The 17,204-nt window shown below is 55.8% G+C and overlaps 1 protein-coding gene across 1 annotated transcript in view; it reads left to right on the top strand.

Moving 5' to 3' along the window:
- Positions 1–2,563: 2,563 nt before the first annotated feature.
- EPHA8 (EPH receptor A8) overlaps positions 2,564–17,204 on the top strand; it is a 39,488-nt gene continuing 24,847 nt past the window's right edge. Inside the window, exons 1-6 of the mRNA XM_073008020.1 lie at positions 2,564–2,991; positions 3,144–3,387; positions 6,415–6,517; positions 7,781–7,804; positions 8,180–8,244; positions 14,646–15,309. Coding sequence (XP_072864121.1) covers positions 2,564–2,991; positions 3,144–3,387; positions 6,415–6,517; positions 7,781–7,804; positions 8,180–8,244; positions 14,646–15,309 — 1,528 coding nt within the window. The remainder of the gene's footprint in view (positions 2,992–3,143; positions 3,388–6,414; positions 6,518–7,780; positions 7,805–8,179; positions 8,245–14,645; positions 15,310–17,204) is intronic.

Below are 17,204 nucleotides of genomic sequence, written 5' to 3'. Positions count from 1 at the left end.
CCTCATGCCCACCAAGTCCGTCAAGGACTCTCCAGGTCCAGAAAACCTGGCTTTCTTCAGTTTCCTCACCTACAAAATGGGCAAAACCCAAATTTGGTTGGCTCCACATACACTTGGGGATGCAGAACCCCAACCCCCAGCAAAGCCTGTCTCCACCAACAGATCTTTCTGCGAACCTGGGATGGAGTAGGGAATGCCCAGGACTGCTTGTGACTGTGTTCTGCATACTGTCTGCGTTTCTTTTTTCTTTTTCTTTTCTTTTTCAAGATGGGGGTCTTGCTGTGTCTCCCCGGTGGGAATACAATGGCACAATCACAGCTCACTAATGGCTCGCTGCAGCCTCAGCCTCCCAAGCAATCCTCCTGCTTCAGCCTCCTGAGTAGCTGGGGCCACAGGTGTGCACCACCACACCCAGCTAATTTTAAAAACATTTTTGTTGAGATGAGGTCTTGCCATGTTGCTCAGATTGGTCTCAAATTCCTAGGCTCAAGCGATCCTCCTGCCTCTGCCTCCCAAAGTGCTGGGATTACAGGCGTGAGCCACTATGCCTTGCCTTGTCTGCATTTATCTGCCTCTCCTCTGCCCACTTCTCTGACACTCCAGGAGTGAATTCCCAGCCATGGATTCTTCTATCTGATGAGCCTTGAATCACAGCCCAGAGGTCTGTGAGCTATAGTCACTCCACTCACAGGTCTGCCCACACTGTGGTGTTATTAAAATGTTTACATTAGCTGCCAAACTTAAAAATCAAGCGGTATCACATAAAAGTTCCAGATAGACAACTTGTTCTTGAAAATGCAGAAAATGGCACACGTTTCCACCAGCAGTGTTGGCTGGATCTGGGTACACTCTCCTAGCAGGCTCCGTGAGGGTGTAGGCGTTTGAGTTTGCCACTCTGGGTCTAGTCCAATCTGCTTTGTACTCACCTGCCCTCTTATAGCATATCTGAACAATTTCAGCTAGTATCTGCTTAAATGCCTCTGGTCACAGGAGGCTCACTACATTAGCGAGGCAGTCCACCTGAGGTGCGAGGAAGGGGCTTCTATGGAACTGTCTTCCCCCTTTCTGTAAGGAAAAAAAAAAAGACACAGAGGAAAGAAATGGGTGTTGGAGCCAAGCAGCTGTGGATCTGAGTACCTCTCTGGCATTCAACCAGCTGTGTGATCTAAGGCAAATGATGGCCTTTCTGAGCTTTTGTTTCCTTAGGTGTGCCACCCCTGCAGGGCTGTGTGAGGCTTAAACTGGAGCGAGTTTATAAAGCCCCTAGAGCAGGGTCTGACTCAGGGTACATGTTCCCCAAATGGCCTTTCTCATCCTAGGTAACTTCCAGCCATGGCTGCAACACCCCACGGTGACCACGGGAGCTGGCAGCGAAGGAAGAGGGGGCTGGACGATGGTCTGTGCCAGACGGCAGTGGGAAGAGATCAGGCACTTGCTCCCGTGGGCATCCACCCTCTCAGCAGGCTGCAGGTACCTTGCATGCTTCCTGGACTGCTTGGCCCACCAGGTGTGTGAGGGACTTGAGGGTGGCGGAGCAGGCCCCAGGATGCAGCCTATATCCCGGTCCTCCCGTCACAGCCCAAAACTAGTTCTGGGGGATGGAACTGGAGACAGGGAAGATCAGGGGAGGGAAAAGCAGGGAATGATAGTCCGCCTCACTGGAGAACAGCTGTAATGACTGGCCACCTGGCTGTGCACCCGGCTGTCTGCCAGGAGTTCCACCTGGGTCCCTTCACTTCTTACAACCACCCTAGGATATCGATACTGGTATTCTTGTTTTACAGACATGAAAGTTTAGACTCAGAGAGGTTAAGAAACCTGCCTAAGGCCACACAGCAGGACACTTGTCTTCCTGGTCCCTGAGCCTGCCCTCCTGACCACTGCAGTCTAAGACCTCCCTAAAACCCCATGGTCCCTAAATGCCAAGTCGTTGGAGTGGGGAAAGGGAAAGACTTTTGGTTTTGGTGTTTTTTTGGTTTTTCACCTCAAAGTGCCTCTGAGCCGTCTCTGAGCCTCTGCCCATGAACTAGTGTGCATCCATCGGAGTGTGTCACCACACGAGGTACTCGGTGTTTGGGGTCATGCGTGCAGGAGCGAGCGTGGGGTGGATGTGCGGCCCGCGCGTGTGTCCACAGAGGGAATCCGTGGGTGGGTCTGGTCCTGGTGTCGCCGGGACGTCCCGATGGTGTCTTCGCGCACTGGGACCCTGAGTCCACGTGCGCAGCGCGGGGCGCGCCCCCGAAGGTGCCCGCAGCCGGGGGAGGGTGGGCGTGAGCACGTGCGGCGGCGGTGGCCGCGGGCCGGGTGGCCGCGGTGCGGGCTCCGTGTCCCCCACCCCCCCGCCTCGGTGCTGATTGGCTCGGCGCCGTGACGGGCCGGCTCCCGCCCGGGGCGGCGGCGGCGGCGGGCGCGGGTGCCCGCGTGTGCGCTGGGAGCCGCGTGTGCGCCGGGGTGTGCGCCCGGCCGGGTGTGCGGAGAGCGAGGGAGCGCGCTCCCTCCCGACGCGCGGGCCGCCGCGGCCGAGCCTGAGGGTGCGCGGCGCCCCCGCCCGCCCGGCCCGGCCATGGCCCCCGCCCGGGGCCGCCTGCCCCCCGCGCTCTGGGTCGTCACGGCCGCGGCGGCGGCGGCCACCTGCGTGTCAGCGGCGCGCGGCGAAGGTGAGCGGCGGCGGCGGTGGGGCGGGGGCGGCCGAGGGGCGCGGGGCGCGGCGCGCGCTGCCTGCGGCTCAACTTCCTTTGCATCGACCCTGAGCTCCAAGGCGGCTGGGATCCCTCGGCCCGGGGGGCAGGGGCGGCACCGCGGAAGAGACCCGGGATTAAGGGACAGAGCGGTGGAGATGGGAACTCACCAGCTTGAGGAAGAGGGACAGGTACCGGGGACTGGGGGACAGTGGGAAAGGACAGGAGACAGGACTGACGGATGTGCAGCTGGGGACAGAAAACTGAGGGCCGGGGACAAGGGGACAGGACTGGACAGAAGACAAGAGAAGAGGTAAGGAGGAACGGGTACAGTGAAATAGGGCAAGGAAGAGGGTTGGGGACAGAGGACGTGGGGGTAGACACTAGGGATGGAGAGACAGGAGAATGGGAGAGGAGGTTCAGAGGTCGGAAGGAAAAGGGGGTGGGGACGGCATTGAGAGACAGGAGCCAGGCGCTGAGAAACGGGACCCCGGAGAGCAGGACGGGCTTTGAGGGGAGGCAGGAAGGAGGGGCGGAGAATGAGAGTCTGGGAGAGGGGTCAGGACCCGAGGGCCACAGTCTGGCGATGGGCTGGGGAGAAGAAGCGAGGGCAGGGAAGTTCCAACTGGAGGAGAGGCAGCTTCGTGGGCAGCGGGAGCGGCTTGGGGAGGAGAGGGCTGGGGGATGGGGAGGCCACAGAGAGACTGAGGTAGGCAGGCCCCAGAGAGCAAAGTCTTGTCAGAGAAGGTTGGGATGGCAGGGTCACTCTGGGGCCCCGTGTGGGAGGAAGGATTGGGGTGGGAAGGTGCACTGAGTCGTTGGGACCAAAAAGGTCTGGGAAATGATTTCTGGTGGTGGGGGCTGAGAAAAGCTGAGAGGGAGCACCCAAGCCTCCCATCCACACACCCCTTAGCTCCCTGGAGACCCCAGCTCCATCCAGCTCAGGAGGTTTCCCTGGGTCCCACTCCCCGCACCCCAATCCCTGCCCTGGCCCTCCTCTGTTCCCACAGCTCTGCCCCAAGGAAGCCAGAGCATCTCTGGGCAGGCTCCTGGGCTGATGATGTCCAGGGACCAGAGCTGGGTCCTCACCCTGCCAGGATGAACTTCCAGGTGTGAGCGAACTCCAGAGCCAGTGCTGCTCTTCCACGCCCAGACAGACCACAGATCTGCCCTTCACGCACAGCTCTCCGAGGTCCCACCCTACGCACAAGCACACACACAGGCTACTTGGGATTCACACTTGTGACTCAGGCCTGTAGAGACTCACGTGTGTGGTCAGTCTCCCCACCCCACATAACATCCACAGCCACACACACAGAAATGAAGCCAGTACACATGAGCACAAACACACATGTACATGCACGTACAGATGCATGCACATGCAAGTATGCAACTCTGTGTCTACATATATACATCACACCACATATGTAAGGAGCCCGTTGCTTGCATTGATGCCCATGGAAATGCATGTGCACCAACAAACACGCACAGACACAGATAAAATCATAGTCTCCCGTGAGCCCAGGACCCAGCATGGAGGAGGGGCATGGCAGGGTGGCGAGAGGTGAGATGCCGGCAGAGCAGGGCCAGGTGGATGTAACAAGAGGCAGGTTCCCAGGCACCGGGAGAGGTCTGGGGTTGGGGGGTGCTGGGGAGTAGGAAAGGGGGCAGGGTTGGAATCTAAGAGGCCTTGGGGCCCTGGGAGCTGCGCCTGAGAAGACGGCTTTCCGAGGGTGGGTGGAGGGAAGTGGGCAGTTTGTTTGCCCAGCAGGCTCTGAGGAGACCTCCATTGAGGCGCTGGGAGCCGGGTGATGCACCCCCAACCTCCTGCTTCAACTCTCTTCTCTGGGGAGGAGCCATCACCCTCTGGAATCACAGGCTGGTAGCCCCAGAGCCCCTCGAAGAGGGGGCTTGGACCAGGCTCCTGTGCCAAGGACAAACCATGGGTCTGGGGAGGGGACCTGTGCAGCGGGTGGGGGCCAGCAGCTGAGGAAGAGGCAGGGTCTAGAGAGAGAGGCAGGTGGGGAAGTCTGTGTCCCGGGTGAAGGGAGGCGTAGCCCAAGGGCGAGAGTCCACGCCCTCTCCGATCAATGCAGCAGGGTACCCACAGCCAGGCACAGGTTACCCACGTGAGTCAGACAGCCATGGGGTGGAGACCTAGGACCTGAGTTCCATGTGGCGCATCTGGGAGTCCTCTCCAGCACTGTCCCTGGGCTGGTCCAGAACAACCAGTGCCAGCCGAGGAGACTGTTGAAACTCGGGAGCGGGGGCTCTGCTCCCAGCTGGGTCTAGCAAAGGTGACAGGACCTTAGCCTGGCCAAATACCCCTATACCAGGCCACTCTCACAGCCTTTGCTGGGGCACCATGGGCCCAGGAAGGGCCCCACACCTGCAGAGATGGCCCCCGACCCCTGCCAGGCCCAAGGCCGCTTATTGCTCTCTGGTGCGGTTTATCCTCCACTTCGAGGTGATCTCCAAGGCATTCAGAATCCTGGCTGACATCCCCTGGCCACCCCGAATTCTCCAGCCTCACCATCATGCGCTGTGTCCTCAGGGAATGTAAATCAATTTAAGTATTAGTCTCAGCGAAATGGAATGGGGGAAGGCGACGGTGATGGAGAAAAAAAGAAATCGCATAATGCCTTCCACAGTCCAACAGGAGCGGCTTAGGAGTTATCTGTGTTTCCCAGAGCAGGAGAGGGACCGGTTTGATCCCCTGAGAACAGCCCGGGCAGATAGGCCTAGGAGAGATGCCTATGGACATCTTTCAGATAAGGAAACTGAGGCAGAGGGGTTAAGCCCTTCACTTCACTGAAGGGCCCTGGGAGACCATGGAGTCCAATCCCCCTGGTTTGTAAGCGGGGAGATGGGCCCACAGGGGAGAACTGGCTTCACAGTCCGGCAGCGCAAGAGGCAGGAGAGAGGCCCCCTGCGGTGACCAGAGCGTCTGAATTCCCAAGGGGACCCAGACCCAGGCTGGGTGGGCCTAATGCTGGCGTTCTCTCAGCCCTCATCAAACGTCCTGTGGACTTGGGGCTTCCTTCAAGGGACACCCTGCGTTTTCATCCATTCAAGGGGACATGGATGGGGAAGGTGGAGATGGAGACAGAGGAAGAGGAGGGAGGGGAGGGACAGAGAAGGGTCTGGAATGAATTGGAACAAACAGCTCTGGAATCCTATAGCCCTTCCTGAGGCCGATAGAATCGACTTTTGACTTATCTTTGGATTATCTGAGCCCCCTGGCTGGTTGATCAGGAATCAGCTGCAGATAAGGTGGGGCCTCCCCGGGGAGGGCAGGGCCTGGAGAGCGGTGTCTGCAGGCCCTGAAGTCCGCACGCTCCAGGGGGAGAATCCTAAACGGTGGATATCCACTCGGGTGGCTCCAGGGTAGGGGCAAGTCTGGGCTGCATCCAGGCCAGGTCACGGAAGGGGCCCAGTCACCCCGAGACCTGTGTCCGAGATGCGGGATGGGGCAGGGGGGCCCATACGTGTCCTTCCCTCACCGTGTCCCCAAACTCGGCTTTGCTGGTCTGGGGGAAACTGCAGTGCAGCCCCCTCCCCCTCCCACCAGCCAGCAGGAGGAGAGAGCTTGCCTGACCCAGTTTTCTCCACATTGCCTGAGAGGGAGGGAGGGAGGGAGGCGGGAAGCCTTCTCTCTGCCTCTGCCCCTGGTGTGGGGCCGGCTTGCGGAGGGGGACGTCCCTCTGCGGACATTCGCTCTGTCCCCTGATCCCAGGTGGCCCCTGGGGACCCAGAGGGGAATGCAGGGAGAAGCACAGAGAACCCCTCCCTAGTTCTGCCAGCCCCACGCCAGCCGGCCTCCTCCAGGGTCCCTGACGGTGGGGTGGGGAGGGTGAGAGGCAGGAAAAAATCAGCAAATAAGAGCATCTTCACTCCAGCATTTCCTGAGGACACTTGTCCCCGTCTTTGAGGGGCAGGCTTAGAGCTATGCAAATCTCAGGCAGAAAGACACCCAGCCGCCTGCGGGAAAGTTCCAGGAGGGCTCCATCTTTAACCCCCGTCACCTGCCCAAGCCCGCTGACTGGGGTGATTAAAAGCCCATGGCTGTTGGCTGGGAGAGGAGGTTCATGGAAGGCAGAGTGAAAGGGAAAGCTGTGGGACTCTGGAGCCAAGAGCCTCTCATATAGCAATCACCAGCTAACCAAAAGGAAGCAGAGAGGTGAAGGGACTTAACCAAGGACACACAGCAGTTAGAGACGGCTAAAGCCTGAGCCCTGATTTCTAAACAGCATAATGCATCTGTATCACCTTAAATGAGGGAGTGATCACAAGGGACATGGAGAGAGGCGGGGGGCGAGGGACTTAGAGAAGGGAAACTAGTGTTGTTGAGGACCAGCCCTGGCTCCAGGCTTTGCATACTTTCCTGACCTTCATCCCACCCTTAGGTACTATGAACCCATTTTACAGATGCGAAAATTGAGGGTTACCTGCTAATAAGTAGCTGCCTTGAGACATGGGCCCAGGAATGTCTGACCCCCAAGATGGCTCTTTTCCCTCCCGTGTTGAGCTTGCGGGCTCTCCTTTGCAGAGGGCCTGACTTAGAGTGACTTGCCCTTTGGACCAGTGCTCCTTTCCCGCTGTGGAGACTACCCAGAGGTTCTGCTTCTCAGGCCCGAGCATCTAGGGATGGTGATGGCCTGCAGTTGCTAAAGCAAGTGCTCCGAATGCCAGCCCTGCCAGCTGCACCTGTGGAGCTCTTGGCACATTCCTGGACCTCCCTGAGGTTCGGTTCTTTTATCTGTAAAATGGAGATAATAATGGCCGCCTCTCAGGTTGTTGTGCGGGGGCGCAGATGAGGCATCTCAAGCTCCCTTTGCAGATATTGGCACATAGGTGCTCACTAAGAGGCAGCTCTTATCCCCCAAGCCCCTCCATACCGGATGTGCACAGAGGACATGCTGGCTGCCAGGCACCATGCTGGGGGAACAGGGTAATTATTAAGCTGGGGCCAGTCCTCCGATGGGAGGTATGACTTTGCAGCATGGACCTTGAATGCCATCATGGCTCCTATAGGAGACAAGGGTCAGGTCATCATCACAAAAGCCCTGTGGGACTGAAATCGTTATTACCCCATTTTACAGAGGAGGAAGTGGAGGCTCAGGAAGGTGAGGGGACTTGCCCAGGGACACACAGCTCCTAAGTGGCACAGCTGGGATTTTGAGGCCTGCCAGCCTCGAGCCCACCTCTTAACTATCCCACTGTGCCAGCAACCAAGGATGTCTGGCACTTGGAACAGCTTGTGCTCTGGGAGTTCAGAATATTACTTTTTGGCCAAGAGGGTGAGAGGAAGGCTTCAGGGAAGAGAACTTAAACTGGGCCTTCAAGGAGAGGGGAAGAGAGAAAGGGCATTCAGGCAGAGGGACCCGTGTGAGCTGTGTGCTGGGGGCTGAGAATGGACCAGTATAGCTGGGTCAGGCTGCGCTTGAGGAACTGGGGAGAGGTTACAGGGGCCTGATGCCCTCTTGTCTCCTGTTTTACAGTGAATTTGCTGGACACATCGACCATCCACGGGGACTGGGGCTGGCTCACGTATCCGGCTCATGGTGTAAGTGACGGGCAGTGGGGACAATGTCATCCCCCTGTGAGCGGAGAGAGGCTGCCACTCACAGAGTCTGCATGAGATCGATCAAAAGGAAGCAGAGGCCCAGAGAGGTCAAGAGACTTACCCAAGGGCACACAGCAGTTAGTGCTGCTGATCTCTTAACAGTTTAGTGCATACAGACCCTTGAGATTACGGAACCAACCCTGGCAACAGATCCCTGATTCTTCAAGTCTGAGGCCCTAGATCCAGGGATCCCCATGGCTGGATCCTACAGATTCATGAGGTGCCAGGCCAGGACTAAAGAAGGCCAGCCAGGCCTTCCTGCCTTCTGGGTTGCTCCCTCCCTCCCAGCTGCCCTGGCCTCACCAGTCCTCCGACCTCTGGAGTCTCTGCTTGTCTGTCTCCCCAAGTGGCCAGGTTCCCAGGCCTCCATGGTGACTCTGGACTCGGCCTTCAGGTCGCTGTGGGTAATGTGCTCACAGGCCATGCCCCCATCCTCCTGGGGAGGAGCTGCAGTGAGCAGGTTGCACTGCCCTGTCCCTCTGCATCTCTTCTCTGAATCCTGCGGGGGCAGGGCAGTAGAGTAGGAGTGAGCCCATGAGCCTGGTGAGATCCCGGCTCTGCCCTTGACAAGCAGGTGGCCTTGGGTCACCACTTCACCTCTCTGAGTCTCAGTTTCCCCATCTATAGAAAGGGACAAGCCTGTGATGACCTCCTAGGTCTGCGGCAGGGCGAGAGCAGATGACACAGTCTTGGTACTGAGTCTGGCACAGGGTGAGCCCTCAATGAACGTAGGCTTTTATAATGATCTTTAGCATTGTTACTCACGTGTATTATCGCACACAGTTACCGTCACATGAACTTCCTCTCACCAGGGTGCTCAGAAACACACACATGCACACACACGCGTGCGCGTACACACAGATGCACACATCCCTGCCACGGACACGAGCACATGGTGCATACCTGAGTTCTGTCATGTCCACGTTCAGCTTCTATGGCTATGAGGACAGAGGGATAATAATATTAATAATGATGATGATGATGCCACCAACAGTTACACTTGTGAAGGGCCTTTCTTGACTTTGGGTAGAGTTTTCATCTGGGCCTTTTGTGGGGGGCCTGTGGTTGGAAGTCTAGACATGGCCCCACTCCTCTCTCTCTGGGAGTCTGGTCACCAGGCAGCAGTGAGCTGAGCCTGTTATCAACCCTCATGCACCGGGCTCCCGGGAGCTGGGGGCGGGCCACATGGCCCTGGCTCTCCAGGTCCCAGAGCCTGGAGAAAGCCCTCATCACCTGAGCCAGCACCACTGCCCGAGGACGGAGGCCAGGTGCTTGGGGTGTCCCTTTACCTCGCAGCGTGTCAGTCCCCCGCTCTGTAAAATGCTCCTTGGTGTGGCTATCTTCCCCGCGTGAGTGTGGTGTGGAAGGCTTTGGTGCAGTGAGCTGGCCCCCGTGTCAGGGTTCCACCCATGAGGAGATGGATCCTGGTTCCTCCCTCACTGCATGGCCGTTGGCTGAGTTGGCATTCCCCTGAATGTCTTTATCCTGGGGTGTCTTTATCCCGCCCAGAGCATCGGACTTGGTGTTTAGGGTAGCGAGGAATTGTCAGGGTTTTCAGCAGGTGGGGAGCATGGCTGGCCTCGTGTTTTGGATGCTCACACTGGCAGTCTCAGGTGGGTTTTCGTGCAGGGCGCTATAAAGCATAGCTCAGCATTCTGGCATTGCATTCACGAGTTAGAACAAATCAGGCAACTTCACTGAGCTCTGAGCAGGTCACAGGCATGATCTCATCACTCCCCACAACCAATCCTTGAGGTGGGTGCAGCCACCGCACTTCACAGGTGAGGAAGCTAAGGCTCAGCGCAGCGAGGAGTAATTTGCCCATCATCAGGCAGGTTCCAGCTGATGGCAAGCCGGGACTTAAACTTGGGTCTCTCTGAGCCCAGAGCCTGTGGTGAGTCCCTTATGCCACCTTTGAACTGCAGGCAGTAAGGCCTACTCTGTGACCATTTCATGAGATGGGGAGGCAAGCCTGCACTCTCTGCTGAGCCAGGGACCACCTGCCATCACCAGGGGGCCTGGAGACTGGGGCTTCTCGGAGAGGAGGGAAGGCTGGAATGACATGCCTGATTCCCAGACTCTAGACTTTGAACCTGTGCCAGGCTAGCAGGTGAAGCCTGCAGAGTTCCACATCCAGGAGGTCTGTGGAAGGGCCTGGGAATCTTCTGTTTAATAAGCTTTCCAGGGAGCCAGGCATGGTGGCCCACACCTGTAAGTGTAGCATTTTAGGAGGCTTGCTTGCGACCAGGAGTTTGAGACCAGCCTGGGCAACATAGTGAGACGCTTTCTGTACAAAGATATTAAAATTAGCTGGGCGTGGTGGTGTGCGCTTGTGGTCCCAGCTACTCAGGAGGCTGAGGTAGGAGGATAGCTTGAGCCTAGGAGGTGGAGGCTCCAGTGAGTCGCTGTACTCCAGCCTGGGTGACAGAGAGAGATCTTGTCTCAAAAAATAAAAATAAAAAATAATCAGCTTTCCAGGTGATTCTCCTGCTCAGCTGGTAGGGGGAACCTCTGGAGATGGTCCTTGAGGTTCTATCCATCCCTCTGACTCTGGAGTCCATTCAGTAGCTTGAGGACAAGGGTCACCCAGGGCAGTCTCCAGCCTCAGAAATGTTACACAATTGTCAGACAGGTGCAGAACCTGAAGGGCCAGGGCGCTGGGTCCTGATGAACGGGGGCTCCACCTCCTGTAGTCAGTGTGATTCAGGCAGATCACTTACTTCGTCTCCACCTCCTCATTTATAACATGGGGACAATCTTAGAACTGCTCCGTGCAGTGCCACCAATGGCATGATACATGAAAAGGCCGTTTTACCAACGAGAAACTGAAAGCTCTCAGAGGCGAAGTAATTCTGCGAAGACGGGGAGGTCTGGCCCAGACCCTCTGCTCTTCATCAGGCTGCGTCCTTCCCTCTGCTCCCGGGAACTTCTGCACGCTGGGGCTGGGACGTGCTCCGCCTGCTCTGGCTAATTAACATGGACTAACGAATGCTGCTTTAGGTAAGCGGGCAAGTTAATTTCCATTGCACCCCCTGGAGTAGACGGAAGGAGCAGGCGTTCGCTACCCCATTTTACAGAAGAGAAGCCCAAGCCTCAGAGAAGGGACGTGCCTCAGCAAGCGCTGCACAGCTGGTTCACTGCATTCTGATCTGGGAGGAGGACAGAGTTGGGGGAGCAGTGTATCAGAGTCGGTTTTTGGGCTTGAGAAGCAGCGGAGATGGGAGTGGCACCCAGCATGGGGTGGGGGTGCCCCAGGCCAAGAACAGGGCTGATTCTGCCCTTGCACCAGACCTCCAGGAGTCTGTGCCACTCTGGGCATCTGCAGCAGCTCCTGGGGTTGGCAGGGCTAGGCCAGACCATTGGCCCCGGTGGGGCAGCTGTAGTAGACTCAGATTGAGCTGATTAATTTATCCGGGTCCCTGGCAGGAAACAGACAGGGAGCAGCTGGCTGGCTCTTTGGTGCTCCATTAATTGTGACAATGACTTTAACCCCAGATATGATGCTGCGCTGCCTGGAGCCTCTGACAGCAGAGCGGGGTGTGGAGCAGGGGTCCTTCTTGGGTTGGGGAGACTCGGAAGCATAAACTCTTTCAGGTGAGGATCGCACTTCCTGGGACCCCTTTGGAAACAGGAAATCTTCCCACATGGTCCCTGGAGGCAGGCGCGGTGGGCTGTGAAGATGCTGTCAGTTCAGTATCATATTCGGGCCATTTGTCAAGTGCCTTCCTGTGCCAGGCCTGAGCTAAGCACTTTGCAGAAAGTTTCCCACTGCATCCTCTCAAACCTAGCTGAAGTGGGGCCTGCTTGAGTCCCATTTTACAGATGTGGGCACTGAGGATCAAGATGAGACTAGATGGAGGGGCTTGGGATGGGGAGGAAAAGACTTGAGATGCCCATGACCTTCTCTCTAGCACTTGTGGAATAAGCCCAGAATTCCACAGGTTCTCAGAGCATCTGGTCATGAAGCCCCCCTCTCCCTTTAAGCAATAGGCTCTCTCGTTCAAGGACAATTGAAGAAGGTCAAGGTGTTGCATATGTGAAGGAACCAGGACAGGGGCCCAGAGACCAACCCTCCCTCTGCCCTCGTCCTCCAGCTCCTCCTCGGGGCCCTCATGAGTCCCTGAAGTCAGCTCAGCAAGGACTGCTCCTGGCCAGCTGGTGCTCAGCAACTGAGGAAGTTAGGGCTGTCCCCTCCCCTGTCTTCTGCAGACCTCCACCCTTGCAGGAGGGTACTGCTTCAGTGCAGTGCCAGGTTGACAGGTAAACTACAGATGCCCACACCCAGGAGGGCTGGGGAGGGGCCTGGGAGTCTTACCCACCTGAATTCCCTGGGCTTATCACCTGGCACTGCCTGGTCTGGTGGACCTGGGGCACTTGGGACAGGGAGTGTTTGTGGTATCTTTCTTTCTTGCTTGCTTATTCTGATGAAATACACATAATGTAAAGTTTACCGTCTTAACCCTTTTTAAGTGCACAGCTCGGTGATATGTAGTGCATTCACATTGCTGTGTGGCCATCACCACCACCACTGCCAGGACTCCTTTCATCCTGCAAAATGGAAACTCCGCACACTTAAACAGTCACTGCCTCTCCCTGCCAGCCCCTGGCAGGCAGCGTTCTACTTTCTGTCTCTCTAAATCCGACTAGGTACTGCATATATGTGGAATCCTAACGATATTTGTTCTTTGTTTCTAGCTTATTTCATTTGGCATGTCTTTAAGGTATATCAGAATTTCCTTCCCTTTCAAAGCTAATACTCCATTATAGGTATATTCCACATTTTGCTTATCTACTGGTTCATTGACGTACACTTGGGTTCCTTCCACATTTTGGCTATTGTGAATAATGCCGCCATGCATAGGGGTGTACAAATATCTTTTTGGGACCCTGCCTTCAATTCTTTGCGATATATACCCAGAAATGGGATTGCCAGATCATATGGTAATTCTATTTTAAACACTTTGAGAAGCTGCCATACTGTTTTCCACAGCAGCTGCACTATTTTACAGTCCCACCCGTAATGCACATGGTTCTAATTTCTCCACATCCTTGCCAACACTTATTATTATCTTTTTTTTTTTTTTTTTTTTTTTTGAGAGGGAGTCTCGCTCTCTCGCCCAGGCGGGAGTACAGTGGTGTGATCTTGGCTCACTGCAACCCGTCTCCCAGGTTAAAGTGATTCTCCTGCCACAGCCTCCCGAGTAGCTGGGATTATAGGCACACGCCACTGCATCTGGCTAATTTTTGTGTTTTTAGTAGAGATGGGGTTTCTCCATGTTGGCCAGGCTGGTCTTGAACTCCTGACTTCAGGTGATCCACTTGCTTCGGCCTCCCAAGGTGCTGGGATTACAGGTGTGAGCCACCGTATCCAGTCTTATTATTATTATTTTTTATAACAGTCATCCTAATGTGTGTGAAGTGGTATCTCATTGTGGTTTTGGTTTGTATTTCCCTAATGATTAGCGATGTTGAGCATCTTTTCATTTGGCCATCTGAATATTTTCTTTAGAGAAATGTCTGTTCACGTCCTTTGCCCATTTTCTAATCGGACTGTTTCCTTTCTGTTGTTGTTGAGTTGTGGGAATTCTTTATGTATTCTGGATATTAATCCCTTATCAGCTACATGATTTGCATATAGCTTCCCCCATTTCATGGGTTACCTTTTCAGTCTGTTGAGAGTGTCTGGTTTATTTCGAAATCACTGTTGCCCAGCCAGCAGGCAGCACAGAAGCAATTACACTCAACTTTCTCACATCCTGGGATTCCCTTGAGTGGGACCCAGGCCAGCCCAGGGAAACAGCAAGAAGAGCAGGGTGGAGGGAGTCTGTGGATCAGGCAGTCACTCAACAAGCAGCAGTGCAGGAGAGGCTGCTGAAGGATTTGAGGTGGGGGCAAGGCATAATCTGGTTCGTATATTAGAAAGATCCCTCTGGCAACTGATACGGAAATTGGACTTACTGACTTCCCCAGGCAAGTCCTCCCACTCTAAGAAAGATAGAAGGAGCCACAGAGAAATGAGGGCAGAGCTTTGGCATCAGGCAGGCCCGATTCCCATCCAGCCATTGCTCGATAACGACATGACCTCACACGTGTGGCTCACAGGTCAGAGCCTCTACTTCCTCATCTCAAGAGTTAGTAAATAACACTTCCCCTTTAGATTGTGGCCCTCTGCGAGATCACGTCTTCAGGGGGCCTGGCATCTGGTAGCTATGACAGTCCACCAGCAGGCCAGCTCCTTTGTCTTTTTTTCCCCAGCGTTCCCAGCACAAAACACAGGGTCACTGGCAAAAGAAGGTGAGGTGCTGGCTGTGCTTCAGTGGCTGTGTTCTCTCTGCCCACAGTGGGACTCCATCAACGAGGTGGATGAGTCCTTCCAGCCCATCCACACGTACCAGGTGTGCAATGTCATGAGCCCCAACCAGAACAACTGGCTGCGCACGAGCTGGGTCCCCCGCGACGGCGCCCGGCGCGTCTATGCCGAGATCAAGTTTACCTTGCGCGACTGCAACAGCATGCCCGGCGTGCTGGGCACCTGCAAGGAGACCTTCAACCTCTACTACCTGGAGTCGGACCGCGACCTGGGGGCCAGCACGCAAGAAAGCCAGTTCCTCAAAATCGACACCATTGCGGCCGACGAGAGCTTCACAGGTGCCGACCTTGGTGTGCGGCGTCTCAAGCTCAACACGGAGGTGCGCGGTGTGGGTCCCCTCAGCAAGCGCGGCTTCTACCTGGCCTTCCAGGACATCGGTGCCTGCCTGGCCATCCTCTCTCTCCGCATCTACTATAAGAAGTGCCCCGCCATGGTGCGCAATCTGGCTGCCTTCTCGGAGGCAGTGACGGGGGCTGACTCTTCCTCACTGGTGGAGGTGCGGGGCCAGTGCGTGCGGCACTCGGAGGAGCGGGACACGCCCAAGATGTACTGCAGTGCGGAGGGCGAGTGGCTGGTGCCCATCGGCAAATGTGTGTGCAGTGCCGGCTACGAGGAGCGGCGGGATGCCTGTGTGGGTGAGCGCCCATGGCCTGGGCATGGGTCAGCCGGCAGCGGCGCTTGGGCTGGGCAGGACTGCCAGGGTGTGAGGGGGGACGTCAGAGCCCACAGGCACCTGGGTGGCCCACACAGGCCCTGGGAAGATGGATAAACCTCCAGTGTTCCTACATCAGCAAATACGCCAGGCCACCTGTGTCCGTGTGTTGGGAAAGGACGTGGAAGCAAGAGGAGGGGAGAAGGAGGGAAACAGACTCCAGCCAGGCGGTGCCTTCTGTCGGGGGGTACCAGCTAAAGGCACCTGTGCAATTGGGTATGCTATGGGATTCCTACCCGGATTAGGGAACGATACCGTGGGCTAACTCAGATCAGACATAGTTCTAAGCACTTTGCGAGTATTAACTCATTGAATCCTGGCCACTGCGTTATGACATAGGAACTGCTATTATCCTGGTTTTATAGATGAGGAGACTGAGACACAGGCAAAGCAACTTGCCCAAGGTCATGCAGCTGGGGATGGCAGGGCTGGGATTTCAACTCAGAAGTCTGGCTCCAGAGCTGGTGCTCGAAAACACTGAACTTCCAACCTGTAGAGTAGAGGGAAGTGCGACCTGGGCCCTGGGTGAATAAGCACAGTGAGGGGTATAAAGCCAGGGGCACCCGGGGAGTACAGTCTGGGTTGGGCCTGTCCCTGGGGCCCTGAAAAGGCTGCTTCTGTTCAGGGGGAGCTTATCAGCGACCTGTGCTAGAAGACAGGCAAGGGCCTTGTGGAGGAAGACAGCGAGCAGAGAGCCCCTGGGCCATGACTTAGGGTGGCACCTGTACCCATAGGTGTGCTGCTGGGTTCCTGTGTCAGACCAGGAGCAGGGCATGCAGACGGGGGAGCCTAGGCCCAGGTGGTGTGAGTGTATGCATGTGTGTGTGCAAGTGTACATATGCATGTGTGGGTACGTGTGTGCATGTGTGCGTGAGTGTATGTACACATGTGTGTACGTGTGCACGAATGTGTATGCATGTGTGTGTGCATGTGTGTGTGTATGTATGCATGTGTGTACATTTGTGCATGAGTGTATGCATGCATGTGTGTGCACGTGTGTGTATGCATGTGTGCGTGAGTGTATGTGTTTCTGTGAGCATGAGTGTACGTGTGCATGTGTGTGCATGTGTGTGCGAGTGTATGTGTGCATGTATGCAAGTGTATCTGTGCGTGTGTGTGTCTATGTGCGTGTGTGCATATGTGCATGATGGCCCTTGAGTGTGTGCATGTGCACGTGAGTGTATGTGCGCGTGAGTGTATGTGCACGTGAGTGTGCACGTGCGTGTGTATGTATGTGTGTGTGCATGTGCGTGTGAGTGTATGTGTGCATGTTTGCGTGTCCACATGAGTGTGTGTGTGCATATGTGTGCAGTGTGTGCACGTATTTGTGCAGTGTGTGTGCATGTGCATGACTGTGTGCATGTGTGTGCATGTGTGTGTGTGCGTGTGTGTGTGTGCATGTTTGTGTGCATGTGTGCATGAGTCTGTGTGCGTGTGTGTATATGTGCAAGTGTATGTGTGCATGTGTGCGTGATTGTATGTGTGTGCATGTGTGCGTGAGTGAATGTGTGACTTTGTACGTGTGCACACGTGTGCATGAGTGTGTGCGTGTGTGCATGTGTGTGAGTGTATGCATGAGTGCATGTGTGTGCATGTGTGCATCAGTGTGTATGTGTGTGCATATGTGCGTGAGTGTATGTATGCATGTGTGTGCATGTGCGCTTGAGTGTATGCGTGCATGTGTGCATGAGTGTGTGCATGTGTGCACACGTGCATGTGGGTGTATGTGTGCATGAGTATGTGTGCATGTGTGCATGTGTGTGTGCATGTGTGTGTGCATGTGGGGGAGTCTGTTCAGCCGGGCACCCCAAGAGCAGG

This window comes from Chlorocebus sabaeus, chromosome 20 (genome assembly GCF_047675955.1).
Source record: "Chlorocebus sabaeus isolate Y175 chromosome 20, mChlSab1.0.hap1, whole genome shotgun sequence".
Lineage (NCBI taxonomy): Eukaryota > Metazoa > Chordata > Mammalia > Primates > Cercopithecidae > Chlorocebus > Chlorocebus sabaeus.
Note: the sequence above shows the minus strand (reverse complement) of the source record. Positions and strands in the feature narration are given on the sequence as shown.